Here is a 27410-nt window from a genome sequence, read left to right as displayed (position 1 = left end):
TTTTTTTAAAAAAACAAAACACAACAATCTTTATTGGCAGGAACAAGCTCTATGAAATGTGGAAACGGAGAGCCCTTTGGCGCTTGGGCTGGTGGAGTGGGGTCGAGGACTCTTCCCTGAGGTGACCAAGTGACCCCCCTACACAGGGCCTTTGCCCTCCATGCTGTCGGCCGTCACAGTCCATTGCACATTAAATAACTCCACAGATAGCACCAGACCCTCTTCCCCAGTCCCTTAAAGTTTAAGCCTCAGGAACATCCTGGCTGGAGTGTGTAGCAGGCAAGGGCCCAGATGCCTGGTTTCCTCTGCATCCATTCCCTCGGACTCAGAGATACGTCACAGGGTTCTGTGCCCATGGGCAGGAAGGTGGCTCCTCCATGCCAGTGGTAGAGGTGGGGATGCCTGTGGGACTAGCCAGCAAACAGGGCCGCCCCCAAATACGTGGGCTCCTGAGGCAGCATTCTTCAGCGGGTGGAGCTGGTTGAGGTAGTCGCTCTGGACTGGGCTGCTCCCGTGCCCATCTGCCAGAGAGGCAAGAGGAAAGGGCCTCTTCTGAGCAGTGCTACTTTCTTGGCCTGGGTGGGGTAGGGGTGGGGGTGGAGAGAGAAGACTATAGCCTCCCAGCTCATTTCAGCCCCATTTTTGTCCGTAGCTGCCAACCTCAGTAAAAAGAGGAAGCAGACCGTGCAGGCTGGGCTGTGATAAGCAGACAAGGGGCAACAGGCACTGCAAGGATAGTTGCTGCTGCTGCTGCTGCTGCTGCTGCTGCTGCTGCTGCTGCTGCATGTCACCCCAAGGCTGGTGGTGAGGCAGGGAGGCATGGAGACAATCCTTTCAGCTATCATTTTTGTGCCAGCTGGTATCTGCTGTTTACTCTGAGTTTTGAGCAGGTTCTGGGCCCAGGAATAGTTGAGAACCTGAATTCCTTGCACCGCATTTGCCTCAGACCAAGTTGCTGGCTAGTCTCTGCTGTGCCTCTTCATCCCATTCTATGTTGGCTCCATATTCATCACCTACAAGTGAGAGGAAGAAACAGTGGCTTTGGGTTACTTTTGACGGTGACTCAGAAACTACAACTAATCCAGAATAAGGCAGCCAGATTGGAGACAGGGAGCAACTGCTGGAACCATATAACACCAGTCCTAAAGGCTCCCAGGACATTTCCAAGCACAATTCGAAGTGTTGGTGCTGACCTTTAAAGCCCTAAATGGTCTCGGCTCTGTATCCCTGAAGGAGCACCTCCACCCCTGTCATTCAGCCCAGACACTGAGATTCTCATCCGAGGGCCTTCTGGCGGTTCCCTCACTGCAAGAATTGAAGCTACAGGGAACCAGGCAGAGGGCCTTCTCAGTAGTGGTGCCCACCCTGTGAAATGCCTTCCCATCAGATCTCAATGAAATAAACAACTATCTGATTTTTAGAGGACATCTGAAGGCAGCCCTGCATAAGGAAGTTTTTAATGTTTGATGTTTTATGGTGTTTTTATATTTTGCTGGAAGCCACCCAGAGTGGCTGGGGCAACCCAATCAGATGGGTGGCTAATAATAATAATAATAATGATGATAATAATGATAATAATGATAATGATAATGATAATACACTAGTGGCCAAATTTGTGGAAACCTTTTAGAAAAAGTGTATTTCCGAGCTTTGGTGGCTCATAACACCACTTTTATTTTTTTAGTAATACCATAAAATATTTATCAATGGAAAGATAATTAAATGAAGAATGTAATGCAACAAAGTTTGTAAAATTATCTGTATTCTATCAAAAGTTATAGCCAAATAACCAGAAAAAGGAAACACAACTTGCTTGGGTTGATATGCAGTAGCTTTCCTTCATTTGAATGTATTTTGGGGCATTTACATTCCCATTGAGGACCCAAATTCTGCCCACACCTTTTGCTGTCATACAACATAACATCATAACACTATGCATGTTCTGCAGTGCTGTTGCAGTGCGCATCTCCCCCCCCCCAGCTTTGGCCATAGCCAAGGCTCCCTCACTGTTCTCTTCTTACCCGTGTGGCACCCGTGTACCCAGATACGGTGTCCATCATACTGGCACTGGCAGCGAAGGACATTGTTGGAGAAATCCGACTCAGCTACCTCGTGTTTCGGATTCACAACCACCTGGTAGGGCAGAGGGCAGAGACTGCTGTAAGCGTGGCTCAGAGAGCTATCATGGGAGGGGGATGTTCTGTGTCCAGATTGGTCCACCTGCCCATCCCTGTCACTTGCCACCACTTACCTGGAAAATATAACTCCCACTTGGCACATCGGTGATGTCCACCCACTGGCAGTCAATGTCATGTCTGTACGTGTCCCAGCAGCCTACGCTGACACCCTGCTCTCCAAAGTTGGCACAGGCAAAGCGCCGCTGCAGTCCTGTATGGGAATGACCATAGGCTGGGTTCTCAATGCCATTCTCCCTTATGCACTGATATAGAATAAGGCCTGCCCTGCATCACTACCGAGGTCCTCTGCTTTCAGAGGCTGCTTGTCTGCGTAACTGAGAATCATAGAATTGGAAGGGACAATGAGAGTCATCTAGTCCACCCCCCTGCAATGCAGGAATCTTTTGCCCAACATGGGGCTCGAACCCACAACCCTGAGATTAAGAGTCTCATGTTCCACCGACTGAGCTATCCTGCCGACTTAAGCCTTTGAATTTTGCTGTGCTATTGTCTTCCTTAGTGGGTCATGCAAATCTCTGTTCTGGATAATGTTTTTTAAGGGTAAGGTAGAGGGCACTAGAGGGACGCGGGTGGCGCTGTGGGTTAAACCACAGAGCCTAGGGCTTGCCGATCAGAAGGTCGGCGGTTTGAATCCCCGCGACGGGGTGAGCTCCCGTTGCTCGGTCCCAGCTCCTGCCAACCTAGCAGTTCGAAAGCACGTCAAAGTGCAAATAGATAAATAGGTACCACTCAGGCGGGAAGGTAAATGGCGTTTCCATGCGCTGCTCTGGTTCGCCAGAAGTGGCTTAGTTATGCTGGCCACATGACCCGGAAGCTGTACGCCAGCTCCCTCAGCCAATAAAGCGATATGAGCGCCGCAACCCCAGAGTCGTCCGCGACTGGACCTAATGGTCAGGGGTCCCTTTACTATTACCTAGAGGGCACTGGAGAGGACTTTATGGAACGGGGGGGGAGTGGCTCAGAAAAAAAGTTTGGGGACCCCAGCTGTAGAGGCAACCCCAGATTCTGGCTTTGCCCCTGCGCCCTCTTGGCACTTACCATCTGGGCAGTTGGTGTCCTCCAAGCAGAAGCTGGCCTTGTGTCCTTGAGCCACCCTGGAGCCATTGAGAGTCAGCAAGTCATAGTGGGTGAAAACCTCTATGCTGTGGTAGTGCCTGTGGGAGGAAGGGCCATCAGGAGACTGCTGTGCAATCAGGGGAAGGCAAGGGTTGGGGAGAAAGTGGGCTGGGCTGGGCAGCGGCCACTGGAGCCCTTTTTTGGGGGTGGGAAGGAGCAGAAATCTGCTGATCCATGAAGCCCGGCAGTGCAGGAGGATTAGGCGGGGCTGTCGGCTGAGCTACTATTATAGCTCTGCAGCCCCGCTCACCCATAATGACAAGCCTGGTGTCAACGTTGTTATTTTCCCAGATACAACAAACTCCGCTTGCACCACAAAACATCTCGCCGGGGGGGAAATGCTGCTCTTTGGGACACGTGAGCCTCATCTCACAGGGAGAGGAAGCCACTGGGTTTGGCGAGAGGAAAGGAAGTCTGGACCGCATATGTATAGCAGGGAGAACCTGACAATTGGTTTCTGGCATCCAACTTTCTGCTCGAAATCCTGCACGTGCTCCATAGGGCACCTGTATCCCTCTGCTAGCAGTGAATATGGCAGGAATGGCAGCACTGCGTCAAGAGGGAACCCCCTACCTGTGGCACTGGTGCCAGATCCAGGCGTGGCGCCCAGTTTTGGGAAGGAAGTCAGCCCGGCCGAGGTTGTGGATCTGCGAGGAGAAGCGCAGCAGGCGCCGATGGCCGTAGGGCCACTCCATGCGATCGGCAGAGGCAGAAAGGCAGCCTTCCTCGTGGGCACAGGACAGCATGCTCAGTGGGCGGTCCTCTAGATAGGCAGTCTCCTGCACCATTTGGGCATTCATCACCAGATCTGGGGCAGCTGCAAAGAGAAGTCCAAAGTTCCACGAGGTGTCGTGCTGTCCCGACTGTGTGTGTAGTGGGAGGTTAAACTCTGAGGACAGACAACCCTGATCTGCCTTACTGCTCCCTCCCAAACGCCTCCCGAATAGCTGTATCCTTTGAACTCAGCGCTGCAGTCCTTGGCTCAGCTTTGGCATGTGGCCAGAGACAGGGTCTTGCAGAGCCAGGCAGAAGCCCGGGCCAGGTAGATAATGTGCTCCCCCTTTTTTTTACCCTGGGGATAACTGAGGTCTTATAAATAAGTAAGTATATAAATAATTTTCACAAAAGTTATGCTGACAAATAATTTTATTTCAAGGCCCCAGTGCATCCCCTGCGATTGTGAATATGCTGACTGAGGCCCCCTTTGGAATCGGAGGCCCAGGCCAAGTGGCCCATATGCCGCCCGCCCCCCTCTGTCTGGGCCTGGCCAGAGATGAATCTACCTGCCTTCCCCCAGGACAGAACTGTGCTTCTCATGTTTTTTATTTATTATGTTTATATGCCAGTTTTATCTTCCAAGGATCTCAAGGCAGTGTACATGGTTCTCCTCTTTTCCATTTAATCATCACAACCACCCTGTGAGGTGGGCTAGGCTAAGAGATAGAAGGCGACTGGCCCAAGGTCACCCAAAGAGTTTCATGGCCGAGTAGGGATTCAAACCCTGCTCTCCCAGGTCCTGGTCCAAGACTCTAACCATTATGCCACACTGGCTCTCTACATGGTTGCTACATCCCTGCAGATGTAGCTGCCATATCATGTTATGCGCTGCCACCGATGCCGGTCCGTTCCCCTTTCTACTCACTGCTGGTGCAGGTGACTCCGGCAGAAAAGCGCCCCCCTCCGGACGGGCAGTGCACAGGCCCATGGTGCTGGCACTCCAGGATGGAGAGTTCGGTGCCTTTGCAGCGCACGCCGCTCAGCACCACCTTGGCAGCGTCAGAGTTTCCCTGCCAGTACCACGTCTCCTGGAAAGAGAGCAAAGGCAATTCCGTTGAGCAAAACCCCACACGACCCTGGGAGCGTTGCGTGTGAAGCAGCCCTTCTTCATCACACAAGCTCCAAGGCGCCCTGTTCAACTCCTCCCCAGCTCTGGATGTTTGGACAGGAAACCTCAGCCTCCATCCGTGCGACTGGGGAAGCGAGCCACATGCAGCTGACTGCTCAAGGCAGGATCAGAACCTGGCTCTGGGTGCAAGAACTCACCTGGAGAGCATGGCTGGCAAAGCCCAGCCCCAGTTGCCGGCACACGACCATGGCTTCCTGAAGTCCCCAGTGTTCCCCACAGACGGCACCCCAGTGCAAGGCACCTCCCTTGGAAACCAGGATCTCAACCACGCCCTCCTCTGGAGTGCGCCCACCGGCCAGGCGTACCTGAAAGGGGGAAATGGCTTAATGGGCTAGATCATTCCAGTGTGGTGAGGTCTGGGTCTCAGGTGTACCTATGGCCGCTGCTAAGAATTCAGAGAAGGAAAGGGCCCAGTGACTAAGGGATGCAGGCTTGAGAGCACCTCACCTCTTGGGTGAACCAAGTGGAAGCTGTTTGTCTTCACATGGGCTTGAGATGGGCCTCAGCCGCTTTCCAGCCCCCCAGCCCTGAACTTTGGGCCCAGCAAGTGTCATTTCAGCTACCAGAGTCCAAAAGCATAATACCTGATTCCCCTCCTCGTGTTATTTGTCTCACTCCCTGTGTGCCCCCAAGGAATCGGGTCTTACCTGGCTCCGAGCTTCTGTCTGGGGCACATTACAGCGAACAGCCGCATCTGTTTCGTGACGGCACCCCGTCTGCATCGCCCCTTGGGAGCGGCACTCTGCCAGCGAGCGCTCGTAGCCCCTGCACCGCACTCTTGTCCAGTGGATGGGACCCAGGCCTGTAACAGGAGCCGCTTTTAGTAGGGATGGACAGTCACCAGACTGGCCTCACTGCTTCCCCAACCTCGGTTTTCGTGGAATTGTAGAGTCAGGAGGGATCACAAGGGCCACCCAGTTCAACCCCCTACAATGCAGGACGCTTTTGCACGATGTGGGGCTCAAACCCACGACCCTGAGATTAAGAGTCTCACTCACGCTCTACCAACTGAGCTATCCCAGCAGGATGTTTTTCTTGGCTCTTCCTCTCCCTGCTGCTTCTTCTTCTTCCTCCCCTGCCTCAACAGTCCCTTGGATCTCTCTCCCCAGCCCACACTCTCCATCACCAAATATTCCTTCTGCCACCCTCCAAGGGTCTCCCTTTCCCCGTCCAAACTGTGTGGCTCTGTGGTGTGTTCTAGAGGGAGGGACATTTGGCTGGTCCTTTCCTTGTCTCTCCTTCCCCCATAGGACAAGGGAAGCTCCCCTGTAATGCTTGCACAGCCTCATCCTCCACTCACCTTGGCCCAGATGAGCCCTGGAAAGAGCTTCTCGTGCCGTGCCATATCCCAGTTGTCGGCACACCACACTGGCGGCAGGCAGGTCCCAGTCTTCATCACACACAGTGCCCCACTGGCCACCCACCAGCACTTCCACACGTCCTTCGCCTACTTGTGCGCCCGCACGGAGACGAACCTGCTGCTCCTGCAGGAGTGGAAAGGCGGATATGAGTCAAAGCAGGCACGAAGGCCCCTGCCTGTCTTGACAAAACTGCCAACTTGAATAAAATATTGGCATGGGGCAGGTAAGCCCCACCCCACATAACTGATCACAGGAAGTAGCACACGCACACCATTTGAATGGCAATGCTCATCAACTTTGGGGCAGCAGCCCCCTCAAATATATTATTGGGGGGCTGAAGGGATGTTGCCCTCCCAGGAATTGGCTGCTAGGACTGGGTGACTTCTAAAGTAGCAAAGACAGGGAAGACCAAGAGGGAAATAATGGTTTTTTTTGCCATGACAGTGCAGTTGCTGGTGGATTCTGGTTCCACTGCTCCATCAGTTCTCCCATGCTTGATAGGAAGACTTTGGTCTAGTTCTTGATTTTATAGTCTTATCTTTTGTAAACCGCTTTGAGGTGTCCCCACCCCTTCACAATCAAGCAGTGTTTAAATTTTATGAAATAAATAAAGGAATCCTTCTTTGCAAGGTGTGTCTGACACTGACTCTGCCCAGTGGGAAATGTGCCCCCTTCTGCTTACCTCTTTGGGCTTGGCTTGGCCAGGCAGCTTGGCTCTGCTAGGCTGGAACTGTGGTCCTGCTATACAGCTGACCAGGGCATGCATGCCCCGGGGACAGGAAGACTGGTTCCTAGCTGGGGGAGGCACATGCAGCTTGCATTCACCCAGATGGGCCTCCGTGCCCAGGCACTTGATCCGGTGGATCCAGAACGTGTTGTTTGCGGTCAGGCTCTTTAAACTGTAAAATTAAAAGGCAGAGGTGATAGGGAGGTGGGTGAACCCCATCCCAAATGATCTTTCCTCTCACAATCTTTGCTGGTGCTTCAAATATTTGCTGCTACGAACTCTTGGGAGCAAGCAGGAAAAGTGGGTGGGGCAAACGAATCCCTGAGACCCACATCTCACTTCTGGCTCTGAGCCTGAGGCAGACATTGCCCACCCTGACTTTTGGACAGGGGAGGTGAGAGGGGTCAGCCTTGTGCAGAGATCTCATATTCTGGCCTCTAGAGATGATGCTTCTCCTTCCGAGCATTTCCAAGTTTCCTCTTATCACATTTTGATTGTGCACTGCTGAACAGAAGGACAAGACTAGTAAAAACCCTCACCTGGACCGTGGATCCTTCAGCTTCTGATTCCAGAGTTTCCTGAAGGGTGAGAAGAATGAATATCAGTACATCAGGAGAGTGGTATTGAGAACAGGCATGGTGTGTGACTGGAGTTGCCACTTCTATAGAGACCCAAATGTGCTTTCTATTGAGACGTTTTGCAGTGGTTTTTTTCCTGGGGGGGACACAGTGGTACGCATACCCCTAAACATCTTGTGTATCTTTGTACTTTTGTCCATTTACTGTATTTATTTTTCCTGATTTGAGCTGTAAAATGGTGATTTTTTTTTAGTCAAAATGAGAGTACCCCTAAACATTTTTTAAGAAAAAAAGCACTGACTTTTTGTTCATCATCTTAAATTCTAAACACTTATTCGACTACTACTACTACTATTACTAATAGTCATAACAATTTATTTATTTATCACCTTTCTCACACATCTCAAAGCAATGTACGACATGTAATAAAAAATAGTAAAAAACCCCAACAACACAGAAAACAGCAGTAAATTTAAAAGACACAATACAAAGTAAAAACCCCTGCCAGAGGGGTTTTATTCATCCAACTGCCCTTCCTTTCTCCCACTTTTTCCCTCTGGGGGAGCTGCCCACATTTCAAACAGCAACTGGATGATGCTACTGTTGTCATGCCCTCACCCCCACCGGACTCCTGGAAAGCCGCACGGTTTCTCCTGTAAACAAATTCCAGAGCTGTGGCAAATGCTACAAGAGTGCCAGCATCCGCAGAAAAGGATGGGTAATCTAAATCAAGATTGTGCAGCTGTACCAAGGGCCTTGGCATCTTTAGCTGAATCCTCACCCTCATGGTCTGGGAAGATGGGCCCAAGTCTCTCCACAGCCTGCTTTGGCTGCAATAAATATGTTGGTCTGGGGAGGAAGCCTCCCAGGCTCAGAGCCAGAAACAGCAGGTCCTTCTCCTCTGTGAGAAGCTGCCTGGGCCAGCCCCAGCCTTCTCTGTAATTACCCCACTGCGGTTTGGCTTATCCCGCCGGAGGGATGGTCCTGGCACCCACACCTGCTCATTGCAGGGCTATATTTATAGAGAGAATGGTGGGTGGAGCATGGAAGATGAGCAGAAGAAAACAGGGGCACGTGGGACTACCAGCACGTGAGGGGGGGGGCATAGTCAGATCCCACAAAGCCACAGGAATGGGACAGGACAGTCGTGGGAGACAAAAATGGACATTGAGGCAAGACATAGAGAGGCCATTGTGCCCCAGGAAGCCACTCATGTGCACCAGTCACCTGTGTATGCAGGACTATTGTGAAAGTGGTGTTAAAAAACAGCACCAAATCACATACTGCATAAGACTCTGGGGTAGCTCAGTTGCTAGAACAGGAGACTCTCAATCTCAGGGTTGTGGGTTCAAGCCCCAGGTTGGGCAAAAGATTCCTGCATTGCAGGCGGCTGGACTAGATGACCCTCGTGGTCCCTTCCAATTCTACAATTCTATGATTCTATGTGAGAACAGCCGTAGCTCAGTGGTAGAGCATCTGCTTTGCAGCAGAAGCTCTCCTGTTCAATCCCCAGCATCTCTAAGGTAGGGCTGGGAAAGTTTCCCTCCCTGAAACTGTCAGATAGCATAGACAATAGTGTTAGAGATGTGGAGTAGACCCTAGAAGTTAAGAAATGATAGGATTTGGAGTTCTTTGTGATATGAAGGGAGAATATATGCTGCAAGGGGGTTCCTGGCTGGCTGAGGGAAGGGCAGAGCTGTTAGCATTAAAACAGAGAACCATTTTGCAATTTTTGCAAAATTGCAAAAGTAGATCAAAGACTATTCAAGTATGCCACAACAGCAGCAAGAATTTTGTTGGCCCAAAGGTGGAAGTCACAAGAATTACCAATGATTCAGGGGTGGCAGACGAAGATGATGGACTATGCGGAGTTAGCCAAGCTGACTTTTAGGATCTGGAACCAAGGCGGCCAGAAATTCCAAAGAGATTGGAGTAAATTTATTGACTACTTGAAAGATTATTGCAAAAATGTGAATACACTAGCAGGACTGAAATAAATCTTGTAATGTAACGTAAAAATAGTATCTGATCATGGACCAGAAAATAACTTGATATATACTGAAGGACAGAAACTGGCAGTGGAAATGTGCATGCAATTTATTAGAAATTGGGAAACCAGTTGAAGGGAATGAGGGAAGTCGTGTGCTCGGTGGAGCAAAAGTATTTGATTTGTGTTTTGAAAAGTTGTTATATTTTGTGTTCTAAAAAAAGATAAATAATAAAAATTAGAGAGCCATTGAAGGTCATCAAAAACTCCTTGTCCCTGGTAATCGCTTGTTCTGGCTCCCCACAAAAAAAAAAAAAACTCCTTGTCCCAGGTGTGACCAGAGACTGGAGATTTGGAAGGTTGCCAGGGTAACTGCTCGGGGGAGGACAAGGGGTTTCTGGGAAGAAGAAAGAGGAGGAAAGGGAAAAATCTTGGTGAGGGTGAAGGAAAGACTGCCTGCACTGCTGTGGACCATGCTGTAGGATCTGAACCCCCTCCAGGCAGATGGAAGGTGTAAGCAGGTGAATAAATACTATTTCTTAGAGCATAACAACCTCCGCTGTGTCTTCTCTTCTCAGGGACACAGAATCTGTGTGGGCGCCTGAGATCCTGTGTGGGACAGGTGCCAGGCTTCTGTAACAATAGCAAGCAAGGTAGACCTAATCATCTGACTTAAACAGCTTCCGGTGTTCCTATGCACCAAATGCTTCCCCACCAAACATCCTATGCTGATGCATATGCACCCTTTGTGCATGCACATCAAGCTGTCTCCCATCATGGGTGCCCTCTATCGCTTTCTCGGCCACATCTGCACCACTGCACCCTGACAAGGCAACTTGCCCTTCCACCTGTGCAGCCCCCCTCCCCCCACCGGCTCTGACCTGTAGAAGCCTGTGGCAACTCGTCCTTCCTTGGGGAAGCCCAGCATCCCACACACCACTCGAGTGTTGTTGCGCATCCAGCCGGCATCACACACCTGGCGCCAACGCCCGTGGATTTTCACTTCCAGGGCGCCTTCTGTGATGGGAGAAGCCAACTTGGCCCTGGCCAGGATTGGCTTGATACGCACCTCTTCCACTCTGGAGTCCTGCATGAAAGAAAGGAAATGGTATGTGTTACTTCACCCGTCCACAGATGAGGGGAGACATGTTCCAAGGTTGGGTTTGTCTCCCATTAAATTTATGGCCAGTTACTGAGGAATACGTACCATGAAACTCAGTTCAACTCACATCTGAGCAAATAGGCATGAGATGTGGGTCTAAGCCAGGTGTGGGGAACCTTTAGCTCTCCAGATGTTGCTGAACTCCAAGTCCCGTCATCCCTACCCATTGGCCAACTGGCCATGACTGATAGGAGTTATCGTTCAGCGACATCTGGAGGGTCAAAGGCTGTCCACACCTGCTCTAAGTCCCTCTTGCAGAACTCCTCACCTGGATGCGTGCCGTAGCTGGGTTGGATCGGCGTAGACCTGTGCAGATCACGCCAGTGTCCTCGTTGTGGTTGCAGTCTGTCACACCCCAGCCATTGGATTCACATTCAGCCAAGGAACTTTCTGTGCCAGAGCAGCGCATGTTGTCCAGCCAGATGGGGCCTATGGATAGACAGAACAAGGATTCCTAGCTATTCTTTTTCCAAGCATGGCTGTCACAGCCCAATTTCCTCCAGGTAGGTGCCACTTTCCTAGGAAAACCCATACTCTCCTATTTATACTGTAAGGCAGGGGTAGGCAGAAAGCAGACAACTGGTAGGAGACCCCTGGGTGATCTTCAGTAGATGATCAAGGGTTTCTTAGCTCCCAATTTTAGTTGCTTGGAAACAGGAATGATAACACCGTATTCCTGTACCCACTTCCCTGGGAGGAAGTCCCATTGAACTATTTCTGAGTTAACATGTATAGGATTGTACTGTATTTTCTAAATGAGGCTGCTGAAGGTGGGTGGAAAGATGGAGATGATTTTGGAGGGAAAAGACCCCTGAGTTCAGTTTGGGTACCAAAACCAGGTTTCTGTGCTGCTTATGTGCTCAGTCATTATAAATAAATATCTGCCTCTTTGGAGGCACTATTTTGTACCTGGTTCTGGATGGTGAACATTGGGGTTCAAGTTTTTTGGGGGGGAATCCAGAGTATATCCCCTAAACCTGAAGTCTGCCAATCCCTGCTGAGGTAACTCTTCCCATTAGCACAACACCAAAGCATTTGACTTTAGAACAAGGACTTAATTTATCATGCAGATTTGTCTGGGCAGATTGACTGTGCTAATCGGATGCCAGCCTATCTGCGGCGACATGAGATATTTTCAGACCTGAGATATTTTCAGTAGAATTACCTGACCGAAAAGAAAAGAAAAAAGCACCAGGGATATAAATTAGCTTGAATGAAATATGCCGCATCATAGAGGGGTCTGGCATTTCACAGCCCCCTAGACCTGGATGCATAGGTTCAAGATGGAGACGTACGTTTCAGCTGTGCGTGCCAACAGACAAGCACATTTTCAAAAGTAATTTCTCCACCTTTGGTGCCACTCCAGGTTGGCATCTCTGTGCCCTTGGCAAGGCAGCCAGCACTTTGGAACACTGAGCAGGGTTGAAGTTAACCATTAGCAGGGAGTTCCTTCTAAAAATCTCCAGGTGGCACACTTGCCCTGCTCTTTATGGTGCCCCTTGCCGAGAGCAGTTTTACTGAGGTGTGCCAAATCTTCCACCCACTGTGAGCCCTTGATGACACTGGAGCTGATAAGAAGGCTAGAGCCTGACCAAAGCACTCGTTTCTAAAAAGGAAATGTGCCTGGAAGCAGCATTTCAGATCCTGAAAACAAGGGCCCATGATCTTAATGTGGACTGTGGTTACTTGACAGTGAAGACAATGCTCTCTGTACCTGCTCAGAGGTCCTCTTTGCAGGTCCTCAGCTTGGACACAGGGAATAGGTTGGAAGGCTGAAGTCTGCAGGATAGCTCAGTCAGTAGAGCACAAGACTCTTAATCTCAGGGTCGTAGGTTCAAGCCCAACATTGGGCAAAAAGATTCCTGCACTGCAGGGGGTTGGACTAGATGACCCTCGTGGTCCCTTCCAGCTCTACAATTCCATGATTCTATTATGAAACCCATCGAAATCTGAGCCCATCAGCACCACCACCCCATGTCCCCCCATTCCAGCTCCTCCTTACCATCTCCTGGGCCGTACTTGGCACTGTGCGCCCAGTTCACGGCACCTTCGTAGCCCAGCTCCCTGCAAGCCACGCCCGCCACATGGATGTTGAAGTCGTCGTCACACACGGTGCCCCACTGCCCATTGTACAACACTTCCAGCCGCCCTTCGCCTACTTGGCTCCTGGGCCCCACCAGCCGCAGCTGAATCTGTGGACGCTGGGCCCAGCTGGGCACAGCCAGGCATGCCAGCAGGAGGAAGGTGAGATGAGAGAGCATCGTGGGTCCAAGGATGACTGGGAGACCTGGGAGATATGAGAAACCTGATTAATGGAAAGATAGTTTTCTGGATAAGGAACGAGGTCAGCAGGACTCCCTGCTACAATGAATTCATGTTTGATTAGGTATCATTACAGACACACAAAGTTACAGGAAGAGAAGGAAAGTGGCTGGGCAAGACTAACAGGGTTGGTCCTTCCCAAAAGACTGGATATTGTGCTACAACAGGGTCCTCCAGTTGCTGTTGGACTCCATCTCCCATCAGCCCTGGTCAGCATAGCCAATGGCTAGGGATGATGGGAGTTGTAGTCCAGAGTCATCACGTTAGTTTTTCCCATCCTATTAAGACAGGCATCTTCTGAGCACTGTCACGCTAGGGACAAATGAAGACAGAATAAAACTATGCAGTTAAACAGTTTCTATTGTTAATTACTGAGACTGATTTTAAAAAACATTTATATCCTGCTTTTCCATCGGAGACTTTCAAGGTGGCTTGTAACACAGTATTTTAAAACTAACACTCGTTTGGGAAAGTGTGTGTGAAAACAGCCAGGCCAAAAAAAACAGGACCAGGAAATGATGATAGTTATCCCACGCGAAGCACCTAACACTGATACTGTATAGGGTTAAAGCAAAACAAAAAGACGCGCAGCCCGTTCCTCCAGGATGAATGGATGGCCGACAGACAGATGTGGAGGGACAGAGAGACAGATGTGAACAGGTTGAGGCAAGAACATTCCAGCCACCCACACGCGCGGGATGGTGACTTATAATCTTCTGCTGAATACCTCCAATTCAGAGAGCTGAGACGTTTGTTTGTCTGCTTTTCCTTTATTTAGATGCTGCCTTGGGTGGTTTTGGGGGGAGGGGGACGGAGGTACCGGTTGTCAGTGTTTTCACCTGAGAATGCAGAGCTCACAGAATCCGAAGGGACTCCAGGGTCATCTAGTGGGAGAGCCCCTCATGGGAGAGAAAAGGAAACATTGCTGGACCCTCCCCTCTTTTATCGCTATTTTCCCAATACACCCCCCCCCCCAAATCAGCAGAATGCACTTGCTGTTGGGATCCATGTTCCATTTCTTTCTACCACCTGTTTTTTTTTGGGGGGGGGGGTTCTGTCTTGCAAAATAAGTAACGCGCCCAATTTCTTTGGAAAGGAGTTGCAGGGGACATCCCCTCTCCCCCCACCCCCAAAATAATAACTCTCCCCAGAAATCCAGAGCCAGTCCCGCAAAACCTCTCTCCCCGGCGAGACTTTTCGTCTGAATACTCACGTGCACGCGCGGCTCAGTCCAGGAGCAGGAATGGAGAAGGAGAGACGGGGCTTCAGGCAGCAAGTGAGCGATGCTGGCGGCCACGAGCGACGGAGTCGGAGAGGAGAAGCGCAGGGGCTGCGGGCGCTCAGGCGGCGTCGATCCCGACCAGGACGTCCACGCGGGGCAGAGAGCGAGAGGTGAGCCGAGCCTGTCTCCGCGCTGCCGCCTCTCGTCCGCTCCGTCCGCAGCCCGTCCCGTCCAGCCTTTTTATCGTGGCGGCCGCCCCCTCTGGCTTTCGGACAGATCCGAGAAGGGGCAGGGCAGGACGGAGCCTCGACTGCCTGGATGCTCAAGAGGGAGGGGGGGCCTTCAGAAAGAGCCCACGAATAGGGTGCCCGCAGCCTGCTGCTGCTTTCTCCCCCTTAGGGGGGAAAAACACTTTGGGCAGGTCCCTTTGCGTTTAAATCAGGGCTGGGGAACTGATGGTCCTCCAGATAGTGTTGGAGGGCTTTTTCCATCATTCCTGACCATCGCTCTTGCTGACTCCGGCTTTTGGGAGCCAGAGTCCAATAAGAAGATTACTGCTTGCCCAGGGGTTGGACTAGATGACCCATGGGATCCCATCCAATTCTATGATTCTATGAATGTATGGTGGGTCACAGGTTCCCCAGCCCAGTCTTAAAAGCTGCCGAGAGAGGAAGCCGACAGCTGAAGTACTGATGCATCTGGCATAGCCTTCAGCTGTTGGATATCCTCCTGAAAGGGCATCTGGGCAGAGAAAAGGGCAATGTGATTTGCAGGGAGGGTGGGGAAGTCCCTGCCAGGATGCTGCCAGTTGAACGCTTGTGTTTGTGCCTCTCCCAACCCTACAAGTCCAGGTTTGAGTTGGCCCAAAGTGCATGGGCATCCTGTGACCCTGTTGGATGATCAGGGCTGGAGAGAGAAGTTATACCACATATTTAAGGGGAAACCCAGGATGCTCTCTGGCCTGTTGGGTGTGTGTGGAAGGTTTCTCTCTTTTGAAGAAGTGTAGAGGAATCTAAAGCAGCAGCAATACAGACTTGCTCCAGATTCACCCTAATAGTTGGCATCGCTTCTGGAGCAGGATTGGAATCTGAGTAAACTTTTCCTGCATTGATCCCATCAACATCCCTGGGATGGGAAACCTTAGCTCTGTCCCAGAATGCCCACGGGGCCACAGCCAAGTCTCACCATCTTCCTTAACTTCACTAAGCAGAAGCTTGAAGGCTCTGCCATCTCAAGTTTTGAAATCTTTAGATTTCAGACAAAACCAAGCAAGATTCCTGGTAGGCAGTTGTTTTCCCGAAGATGTTCTGCGTTTCAAAGGCTACGGATGATGGATCTCACATTAGGTTTCAGAGGTACAGTAGCTGTTCTGATAACACTCCCTCCCTCCCTCTCTCTCTCTCATTTCAACAAAGGAAGAGGATCTTTGCCTCTCTGCTCCCTTTCACGTGAGTCTGTCTAATCACAAGAGAGCCAAGGCTGTGAAAAGAATGAAATGCAGGGTTCAAATGCTCAGGCCTTGGATGTGGAGTCAGCTTACATCAAAGCCTGCCCAAGACATTTTTCTGCCTGAGGAAAGACAAGATGGCGCCTTCTCCTAGTCAGTGCATGGAAACCAGCTACATTGGCAGTTGACTCTTCCACACTGGCAACATGGCAGTGCCCTCAACTGAATCTGAGGGTACCAGGCTAGCTTGAGAGTGGGGTGCAGGGCTGGTCATGTGGTCTTCTGCACACCTCTGTCTGTTCCACACTCCTGAGCATCTACCTGACTCTGCCTAATGGTAGGGTCGGCACCAAATTACATCTCAACACAGTGTCCTCATCTGCATAATTATTCTCACCTAACGTTGTACCTACAACAATTGTCTGCTCAACAAAATTGCAAATCTCCAAAGCAGCTTGCTGCTGGTTATTCACACAACCCTTCCCTTCAAAAGATCGCAGAACCAAGAATCTTCTAAGGGCACTTTCACACAACCTTTTTTAAAAAAACGAAAACTACCATCCTGATTTGTTTGTGGGGGTATTAGACAGTATCGACTATTTAATGAGCTTTTGCTCTTATTTGTTTTCAGGGCGGTTAGATGATGTTGCATCAAAGCAAGTGTTATCACACACTTTCCAAAGTATTTCCCAGTACTTCCCTTTATCACAAAAAGTCTGACCATTTGAGGAAGTGGGTTTGTCGCACAAGACCTCCCAGTCAACTTTAATTGTACGACCTGAATTTGCAGGTGTGCGATGGAATCCCACCCGAAAATAGCAACAGCCTAGATATGCCCTTTGATTGCAAAATGTAATTCTCCCATGAACTTCCTCTATAACAACAGAACTGGTGATACAAAGGAATTCACCAGTACACAGACTAGACGCCTCTCCTTTTAGGATATTCAAGAAAATCACAGATGCATTCAGGCTGAATAGAGGAAAAAGAGGAGCTGAGGTGGTGATTCTGTTTCATTTATCTGGGAAGACCTGACGGAAGATGAGCCCACTTGTAGAACTGAGAGATCCAATGGCATTTATGCAAACAAAAAAGCCTGCAATGATGCTCATTCAAGGGATAATTCCATTGCTTGTGAGGAATGTTTGCTTTGTGACTAATCTTAAACATACTTATTTTTCACATTATCCACCACAGGGAGGAACTGTGCATTACTTCAGCAAATGTGTTTGTTGTCTAATTATAATGTGGAGGCATTTGCAAGGAGAATCAATAGATTCACCCAGCAGTATTTCTTTTGTAACCTTTCCCCCAGGCCTTCTCCCCAAGCTAGGTTCATTTCCCATCTTTGAAACAGCTTGTTGTTGGGGTAGGGAAGAGAGAAAAAATGGTCCCCAAGACATTGTGAATGCTGTGCCAATGTAAACTACTTTCTTCCAGTTTTTCTTGCTGTTATTGTTCCACTGGAGATTCAGGATTCTACTTCTTTGGTGCATTTTTTTTTAAGGATAGCCCATCTACAGCATGTAATTCCTTAGCAACAAGGTTAGTTCTGCCCTCTTCCACTATGTGCAAATAGGCTGCAGTGGCTGGTGCAGTGCCCATTGGGATTGGTGGGGCAGGTGTCATGAGACCAACAGTAGGCGGAGCCAGAGCCAGTGACAGGCAGAGATGCCCCTGCTTGGTTGGAAGAAGGTAGGCTGAGGTTGGGGGGGCAGAGCCCCCTCTGCTCTTATGAACCATTTGACAGAGGAATGCACCAATGAAGTGCCAGAGGAGGGGTCATAGGTCAGTGGCAAAGTGCAGGCTTTGGTTGTAGAAAGGTCCTATACGTATTCAATTCCTGACATCTCCAGGAAGGACTGGGAGAGATTCCTGACCAAAACCCTGGAGAACCATTCTCAACCTGTGGGTCCCCAGATGTTGTTGGACTACAACTCCCATCACCCCTAGCTAGCAAGGCCAGAGCTCAGGGATGATGGGAGTTGTAGTTCAACAACATCTGGGGACCCACAGGTTGAGAACCGATGATAGCGAGGGGCCACTAGGGGCGCATTGGAAGATGGCTGACAATAACATCTCTCCGACCCACACGAGGTAATTAGGAGGCTGTGATGGGAGTAAATAGCCTCCCTACCCCCCCAAGGTTGGGGGGGCTGCCCTTGCCTGCTGTGCCCTATACCACCCCCGAATTTGTGGGGATGGGGGCACTAGGCAGAATGCCCTCCTGTGGGATTTCGGCGCTCCTGGACGCTGTCTCTGATCCGCGCCACTAGCTGCAAGAACTTCAAAAGAAACAATTAGGATGAAGTGAATGCACATATTTCAAGGAAGGAGGGGGAGTAAAGACTGCTAACTGAAGAGATCTCTGATAAACAAGACGAGTCGGAGGAACAAGAATAAATCATGAGAAGATACGCCAAGACTCGGTATGGCAAAGGGACTGGATGGGGGAGGGGGGGAACTTTCCTTTCTTTCCTCTATGTGATTAAACAAGAATCCCCCCCCCTCACAAGTCAGAAATGTTGTTTTAATGACTTAAGCTGTGGATTTAAGACTGTGTGGAGATAAATCTTCTAACCAAAGCATGTTTTAAGAAGATCGTAGAATGTATAAGAGCTTTGGAATGACGCAGTTAAAAATACCGTCGCCATGTTGGCAAGCTCTGTCGGAGGACTTGAGTCTGGGAGGAGGAATAGAGCTGCTTTTGTATTGTGTGTGAGACTCCTCAGAGGGACTTAAGAACGACAGTTTGCGAGATAAATGATGGAAAGAGCGATGTTATTTATGAAAGCAATGATATATGGAAACCATCTCGATATGAGGATTGGACGAACGGAAAAATTCACACAGGATTACAATTGGGGTTTATCTGCTTAAGGAGATTATCAGAAGAGATCATAAAGAAAAAAAGAAAAAATATATACAAACAAGATGAGATGTGGAAACAGCAAGATAAGACTGGATAGAATTATGAACTTTATTTGGACTGATTTGGATATTAACGCAGCAGCAAGAAGATGATCGGAATCCCCCTTCGGAACTTGAAATATGGGTCCCCTCAACAAAAATTTAAAATTCGGCTTTATAATTCGGAATTTATGTGATGTGATGTGATTTGATTTGATTGGTCGGTTAATAAAAATTATTTTTTTTAAAAAAAGAGAAATAGCAGCTTGTGTAGACCAAGGGTCAGCTTGAGGGCCACGTGCAGCCCTTGACCTAATACCATGCTGAGGGCAAGAAAGGGAGGGCAAGAGTGGGCGACCCACCACCTTTTGACTCCAGCCCCACCTAACACTGGCTCCAGCCCCACCCACCTCTGGCATGTGGGCCCTGACAGATGATCATACTCTGGCATTGCCTGTGGCAATTCAACTCTCGATAGAGAAAAGGTTCCCTAGCCCTGATGTAAACAATGCTGAATTAGATGGGCCAATGATCTGTCTCAGTATAAATCTGCTCCCCAGATTCCCAGTAAGCTCCCTAGTAGCAACTATTAAAGTGCTATTAGATTGGGGGTGGGGGTGGAGAGAGAAGACCTCCTCTTCTGCTTGCAAAATGGCTTCAGGGTAAACTTTCATCTTTATAGGTTGTGACCATTTGTCCCTTCGGAGAATTCCTTGCTCTCTCCAGCAAAGGCTTTTAGAGGATAACAGCTCAAGATACTAATAGAGAGCTCTGCTCTCTGTCAATCATTTCCACCTTCAAGAAGCTGATTGACTGGGGACACCATCAACGGGGGCAACTCCCTCCCATCTGTCTTGCTTAATAATAGCCACCGATATTCCCATTTCCTCCTCGTTTTGCCAAGTCATGTCTTTTAACCGTGTTTAGGAATGCTGGCCCTCTAGCTGCAAGCTGTGAAGATTAATGGCTCGCTGCGTGAAAAAAAGATACATGCTTTGTTTTCAATGTGTGTGTCAATTTTATGGGCTTGAAAAAAAGTGAGCCTATGGGCACTTGTGGAACATGTGAGGATATTTGCAGGTCATGACTGTGGGTGTATGATGTGTGCACAAATGCATTAAAATAGGCTCTATTAAGGGTCACACAAACACAGGCACCACTCCAAAACAGAAAGAAACATGGGAGCAGAAAGCAGACCTCGTTTCCCTGATTCGTGATCACGTCTGAACTCCATGTAGAGCAAGGATGTGCTCTACAGGGAGCTGGCTTCTGGCCCCAGGCCAGTTGGCAGACCAACTCTGTGTTGCAAAGATTTCTGCAAACGTGACATGAAGGCTGGCAACATCAACCCCACCCTGTGGGAATCCCTTGCTGTGCCTGGAAACAGACAGTCAGGTCTTGTATCAACAGCAGTGGCCAGAGGAGAAATGACTGCTGGGTGGAGCACAGAGAGAAGAAACACCATGGTACATCTGCAGCAGCACAACTGGATGCCTTCGTTTGCCCCAGCTGCAACAAAACATGTCTCTCCTGTATTGGTCTCTACAGCAGAAGCTGCAACTCTCCAACAGCTTGACCTCACCCCCCCCCAAAGGCACACTCCTCCATTGTCTCCTGAGACAGATGGATACCATCAACAGATGCACGACTCATCAGTTGCAGCCAGCTTTAATTTAGCTCTGCGCTTCTCGCTCCTGGGATTCTTCTGACAGCTTTGCCAAGGCACCTTAACCACGGTCCACAGCTGTACTCCTGCAAGGTGTCTCCTTGGGCTGCTGCCTTCCCCATGCAACACTTCCTTGGGACTCATCCTGGCCCTGCCCAGCACTGTCTGTGGCCTCTGCCTAGCAGCAACTAGCCCCCATTACAAGGCTGGAAATAAACAGGAAGTTGCCCATGCCGTAGTCCACATCCCAGGCAGGAATGTGCCAGTGGCTACAGGCTGTTTGTTTAGAGTTTAAGGAGTAGGTTCCTGGCATGAGGAGCCAGAAAAAGCATGGCCCCAAATACCCCGTGAACTCACCTTTTCTGGCAATCCTTTGCAGGGAAAGACCGAGACCACGGAGGAAAAATTCATGCCCCTATTTCTTATGAGGGGGGCACAGGGGAACATCCTCCCATGTCTATTGGCAGAGTCCTGTGGCTACCCACTTGTGCCCAGCTTGGTCAACCAAGAGGCTGGCAGTGGCACACTTTCTGCATCTCTGCCCAGCACGTGGCTTCTGGCTATATGATGTCAAGGCACCAGCAACTGCCAAAATACCAGATCCTTCCAAAAATGACTGCCCTTGACCCAGAGCTGTCAGCAGCAGGGCAGCTGCTCTGCGCAAAACATGAGGAGAATAGGCAAGACAGATGACCTTTGGATGGCTGGCTGGGGTGAATCAAAGGGAGGCTCTGCCCATCCTAAGAATCATTGAACCAGAAAGGGACACTCTTCCTGCCACGTGGGCTGACGATAATTTGTTTTCCTGCCCGTCTTGCCAGCTCTGGGAAGATTTGCCAGGACGCGTCATTGGCCAAGTATCTGCAAATATCAGGGATGCTTGTCTTGATCCAGCTCAGATGCTTTGCACATTTCTTACAATCAGATCCACTCTCCTGAGTGACTTGTCATAGCATAGAAAAAAAGGAGTGAGCTGAACCAATTCCTCAATGGCATCTCAACTGAGCTGCCATCACTTTACCATCCATTTTAACTCAACACAGGTAAATCTGGTTAATTCAATCACAGCAGCATCTATTTGTAACATTGGAGGTTCCAAGCTCAACTTACAGTGGTGCCCCACAAGACGAATGCCTCCCAAGACGAAAAACTCGCTAGACGAAAGGGTTTTGCGGTTTTTGAGCTGCTTCGCAAGACAAATTTCCCTATGAAACGTCTTGCAAGTTTGTTTCCTTTTTCTTAACACTGTTAATACAGTTGCGACTTGACTTCGAGGAGCAACTCATAGAACGCGGTGTGGTAGCCTTTTTTGAGGTTTTTGGTATTTTTGAAACTTTTCCAAAACTTTTCCGACACCATGCTTCGCAAGACGAAAAAATCGCTAGATTAAAACTTGCGGAATGAATTAATTTTGTCTTGCGAGGCACCATTGTATTCCTAATGCTGTTGTTTCTGTAGCACTTCTATCTTGCCTTTGCTCTAAAGGAGTTTAGTCCTCCTTTCATCCTCACACTGACCCTGTGAGGTAGGTTAAGCTGAGAGACAGTGACTGGCCCAAGGTCACTCAGAAAAGTTTTGCGGCTAACTGGGGATCTGAATCCACGTCATCCCAGCCTCAGGTCTAAATCCAGGACTGCGTGGGAAGACGGAGCTTTTGTATAACCAAGGCAAATCACACAAACGAAACAAAAATGGTTATTTAGGAACAACAGAAGAGAACATAAAACCATGTATATAAGATGAAGGAAGCATTAAAAACACATTCCAGCTTAGCTATGCATCAAATTAGTTTCAGAGACAAAAGAACATGCCAGAATAATATGGGCTGATACTCATGCTCTGAGTTACAAGAAGGTATAATAAATTTATGAATGCAGATAGGCATTAACTTCTCTTTTTTTGCTCCAGCTTTACACACATGCCTCATTGCCACAGTAATGCAAATCAGAGGTACACACTGAGGTCAAAAGGTAGCACTTTTTTAATGCAAAATAGATTTGCTGTTGTTTTATTTATTTAAAACATTTATAAACTCACAAGCTTAATATTTTTAAAAGAGCACTAGGAAGCATGCAACATAAAAACAGTACACAATGGGTGGTATTCTGCTGTGTTTTGCTCAGAATAGACCCACTGATATTAAATTTTTTTAAAAATTTTTTTACAGTATGTCATCTTTAATGGACATATTCAATCATTAACTGAATATTAATGAACCTGACTAAGTTATGTCCATTAATTTTAAAAGGTCTACTCTGACTAAAACTTAGCCAAGTGCCATCCAGTAGTATTACAACAAAAACACTACACAAACCTACATGCACCGAGGACCAATTTACCGGTAAACATGATTTGGGAGATTCTTGATCAGGCTTCCCATCAGCTGAAAGGGTGAAGCAGAGCCTTGGTGCAAGGTAAGGGGCTTAACCAGATTCCCCCATGTAGCACCTCTGATCTCAATCCCCCCAACCTGCTGTTACCATGAGGGTGGGAGAAGGAGAGACAGGAAATATATGGGTATCAGTTTTTCTGGCTCCCCACCTGTTGTTCACAGCCAACTGTAATTGCGGGGGTGGGTTTTTACTGGGGCTGTGGTGTGGGGGGAAATGTTAGCCCCCTCCTCAAGTGTCAACATGGCCTGCTTTCAAATGACTCCTTCTCTCACAGGTGCTTTTAACCCAAGAAAAGGGTGTTGGGTGGTTGATAACGGGCGACTCACATCACATCTGCTTTGGACCTGAAACAGAGAATCTGGTGACACCACAAACCTGCATGGTTTAACCAAGAACAGAATGGATGCTGGTTATGATTCAAAGCAAACTAAACACTGGCAGTGAATCAAACAGCAAGGAAAGAAACCTGTTGTTCAATGGAAAGTGGTTAATACATCAGGAAATATATGTGTAACCTATACAACCTGCATCAGAAAAGGAGAACAAGCCGATTCACAGCTTAGCCTGCAAATATAGCAGGCTGGCCAGTTTGAAAATGGCTCTGCTTTGCTCAAGAAGGCTCTCCAAAGGATTGCAGAGAAGCATAGATCCAGTCCAGCTGGGCCGCTTCCTTCAGACTCATCCATCAAGAGCCAGACCTGCCTGCGCAGATGCATGTGCAAAGGAAATATCTCGGGGCCCCACATGGCTTCTAATGGGACCCTGTCACCCCACTGATTTAGCGCAGCTCACTTCAGACACGGTACACAAAGCAGGACGAATGATTGGGGAATCTCGAAAGTAGAAAGGAATGCCACCTGCTTTACCCTCATCCATATTTGTCAAATGGCCCACCTTGGATGGGCAGGAATTATTCCCTCTTGTGTTTCCCTATTGCTTTCCCAAAGACCCATCAAGCCCAGGGCTGACTGCCTGCATCTCTTTGCGGGTCTCTTGGGGTGGGGGGAATACCCTCCCAGCCCCAATACTTGAGATCTTCCACGGGAAATTAAACCCAGGACTGTATACATAATAAATAAAAACCCCACCATTTCCTACTAAGCTGCAGAGTTTCCTTCCCTAGATCCCTTGCAGGCCTTTTGCCCATGGCAATAAGAGCATCCTTTCCCCCTGCACCTGCTGGTTGTGTTTCCTCTTCCTCCTCTGACCTGCCCACAGAGCACTCAGCGCTGCTGCCATTGCAGCTCAAGGCTGGAAAGCTGTTGTGTCATTGACTGCCTGGGCTGGGCACGCCCGTTTGCCAGTCCAACGTGGCACAGGGCGGAGCGGAGGAGGCGAGCTGGTCCTCCCTGTCAGCTGCTGCCTCAGCACGTGTCAGGCCCTTGGCCCGGGATGTTCTGTGGTTAAGGCCAGGGAGCAGCTCAGGCAGCACTAAAAACAGCTCCGCCTGGAGCTATTCTCATCCCGTCAATATTTATATAGCTGTCTCAGGTGCAGCACCTCGTTCCAGGGACGTTTTATTTAGGGGCCGGTGGGAGGCAGGGCGCAGAGTTCAATTGGGAGAAGCGTCAGCAGGAGGAAGAGGCTTCGGAGGCCGAGCCAACGGATAGAAGAGCATTCAGCTCCCTGCAGAGGCTGACGGCTGGCCTGCGAGAGCTGGCAGGGATGGGGAGGGCACCCTTAGGCCACACAAACACTCCCTGCTTCTCCTCTTCCCACAAAGGCAGGCAGGGAGAAGATGGCAGGGAGGAGGGAGACTCAGGGCAAGATGCTGTGCAATAGGAGGCTGGAGGCTGCCATCTCCTCTTCAGAAAGCACCCTGTAGCCTGGTTTGGATTAAAATTTAAAGTTGACGGGTATTTCAGGGAAACCTGTGCTGTGAGCCATACCTTGCCCAGAGTGCCAAGCCTGCAGTCAGTGCCAAGCTGAGTCTATGAACTTCTTCATACAATGCTTCTTTTTTTGGGGGGTGCTACTGGAAATTCCATCACCCCAAAATGTGTGTGTTTTGGGGGGGTGGTTATCTGGGAGGGATTCTTCTCTGTGGCAGCCCCCAAGCTGTGTTCTCCCCTCCTCATAGAGGTACACCTAGTGAAGCTTTCAACATATGCTAAAGAAGCATTTCTTTACCCTGGCTTTTTACAGCTGAGATAAGTATATAGAATTGTAGAGTTGGAAGGGACCCCGGGGGTCATCTAGTCCAACCCCTGCAATGCAGGGATCTCAACGCATGACAGAGGGCCATCCAACCTCTGCTAAAAAAAGAAACCTACAAGGAAGGAGAGTCCACAACCTCCTGAGGGAGACCATTTCACTGTCAAACAGCTCTTACCGCCAGAAAGTTCTTCCTGATGTTTAGTCGGGATCTCCTTATAGGTGATGTCTCAGGACCCTTCTCATTCTTCTGACTGTAAATGGTTTCAACTGTATTTTTAAAACAGTGTAACTACAGTAACAGCTTCCTATGCTCCTCAAGAACATCATTATTTCATTTATGTATCCGATATTATTATTCTCATTTATGAACCTCTCCCTATCAGGCACCTGAGACCGACTTACAATAGTGTCCACATGTGATAAAACTACTACATATAGAAAAAGTTTAAACAATTGCACAGAGCGAACGATTCAAATATAAAATGTATAGAACAACTGAGCAAGGTACTTCATCCTTTAGGGGGTGAGTTAAAAACATTTCAGAAGCTGTGCTTTCTAGCAATCCCATTGGCCCAGAGGCAGCCAGGGTGTGGGGAGTGAGCCAATGGCAGAGCAAAAAGAGCAGTCCCTGGGACTGCAGGGATGCTTAACCCAAAGTCAAATAAAGGATGGGTGAGCAGAGGCCAGGGAGGAGGCAGAGGGGCAGGGAGGCATGGACAGCTGAGCAAGAGAAGGAGCCTCAGTGCTTTGGGTGTGTCTGAAACCCTGAAGTGCAGCATATGACATTTCAGCCCTCTCCTCCTCCTGGGTAAGCTGACTGGGAAGACAACGTCCACAAAGGGCCGTCAGTCATACTGGTTTCCATGCAGGAAATCATGACGCATGCACCTGCCCTCTGGTGTCGGAAAAGCAGGGACACCTTGAGTGAAGAAGGGTTTCCACTTCTTGGGAGCGCTGAGGTTAGTATTCTTATTACCTCGGGTGACCTGCTCCACCAACTTAAGGAACCTGAGCTGTCAAGAGGCACTAGCCAGGATCAGCAGCCCCTGCTTTGGGGAGTTGTGGCTCTTGTAAGCCATGGGAGACCTGCCTGCTTCTCAGCTCCTACCAGGGCCCTGCTCCAACACCGCATTCATCATCCCTGCCATGTTTCGCTATATCTCAAGCAGGAAGGCCTTCCGTCAGCCTCGATGCAGCGGGCACAGTGCTTGCCAGCTACTGCTGGCGATGCTAAAATAGCTGTACATAAGGCCGGCATGACATAAAACAATGAGAAGTATGGAACTGCCTTAGCTAGGTAGTTATCGTTGCTGTATTTGGCTTTGCGCTTGTTAAACATGGCTAAATTATGCTAAAGGAGCAATGCTTCCACCTAGCGGAAGCGACTGGTCCAACAGGCACGGAGCGGACGTTCAAAGGAGTTAAGGTGGGTTTTGTGTCGCTTTCATCAGGCAGTGCTGTGGCTCTTTCAGAGAGGGGAAAGTCCTGTCTGCGGAAGCATCCACTGGCAGACATCTAGAGTAGCCATATGTCCTCTTTTTCATGGGTAGAGTCGTCATAGCGATCCATAGTTAAATGCAAATGTGTCCTCTTTTTTCTCTCTTCAAAATATGGCAGTGTTGGGGCAGCATTACATAGCCGACGCCCAGGGCACAGAGAATTTATCAGCTTATAATTTGCCATTAGGCAAAATTAATTGCTGTTGCACTTATAACTCCAGTCACTGTCATACACTGGAAAAGCAAACACTAAAAAGAAAGGAGTAGAGAGGTTGTAAGGGGAAAGATGCCAGATTATGAATCAGCAGGGCAATGGTGCAGCAAGAGAAGCTTCGTGGGTTGCATTTTGACTGAGCCAGCATATTCTGGAGTTGACAATGTTTAGGGATGCCCCTCCGGCGGGGGGAGGGAGGGGAGAGGAGAGAGCTCTGCTCATAGCTCTTGGCATTTATTTATTGTATAGAACGTGCTTTCCGTTTCCTCAAAGCAACTTTCTGACATCCTCATTGTGTAAGACGCTTAACTTAAACGGCATCAGTTGCAGAGCATTACATAACACAAAGACGTCCGTCAGCACGAGACTTTTCTCCTTGGGAAAGTCCGTCAACTGCTGCACACAACCCCCATTTATTTCAATTGAGTTTTGTGCTGCACTGGAATGAATGGATATTGTGCTCAGCAAGAATACCTGGGAAAACAGCACCTTGTAATGGCTGGCAACTTCACCAGCAAAGATGTTGCATTTTGGCTGCCTTTCTC

General features: G+C 49.2%; 1 protein-coding gene across 2 annotated transcripts; it reads right to left on the bottom strand.

The window, feature by feature from the left end:
• On the bottom strand, positions 1-27371 carry LOXL4 (lysyl oxidase like 4). Of its 2 annotated transcripts, none has more exons than XM_082224978.1 (15): positions 25328-27371; positions 13038-13322; positions 11304-11464; positions 10755-10960; positions 7848-7886; positions 7264-7480; positions 6521-6704; positions 5868-6022; positions 5358-5525; positions 4957-5119; positions 3888-4131; positions 3237-3352; positions 2252-2388; positions 2022-2133; positions 1-1013 (listed from the first exon to the last, which is right to left on the bottom strand). In XM_082224978.1, the coding sequence occupies exons 2-15, from the start codon at positions 13294-13296 to the stop codon at positions 943-945; spliced, it is 2232 nt and encodes a 743-aa protein (XP_082081104.1). In that variant the 5' UTR covers positions 13297-13322; positions 25328-27371; the 3' UTR covers positions 1-942. The 2 variants fall into 2 exon arrangements, with proteins under 2 accessions (XP_082081104.1, XP_082081103.1); XM_082224977.1 differs by lacking the exon at positions 25328-27371 and adding an exon at positions 14571-15820.
• Positions 27372-27410: the final 39 nt, after the last annotated feature.

Source organism: Podarcis vaucheri, assembly GCF_965113315.1.
Source record: "Podarcis vaucheri genome assembly, chromosome: 5".
Taxonomy (NCBI): Eukaryota; Metazoa; Chordata; class Lepidosauria; order Squamata; family Lacertidae; genus Podarcis; species Podarcis vaucheri.
This window is presented reverse-complemented; position numbering and strand designations above follow the sequence as displayed.

Coding starts and splice junctions, on each gene's coding strand:
- LOXL4 (XM_082224978.1), bottom strand. CDS start 13,296: ATGCTCTCTCATCTCACCTTCCTCCTGCTGGCATGCCTGGCTGTGCCC. Junction 7,481..7,847: donor CTGAAGGATCCACGGTCCAG/GTGAGGGTTTTT, acceptor TTAATTTTACAG/TTTAAAGAGCCTGACCGCAA. Junction 6,023..6,520: donor CAGGGCTCATCTGGGCCAAG/GTGAGTGGAGGA, acceptor CTCCTGTTACAG/GCCTGGGTCCCATCCACTGG.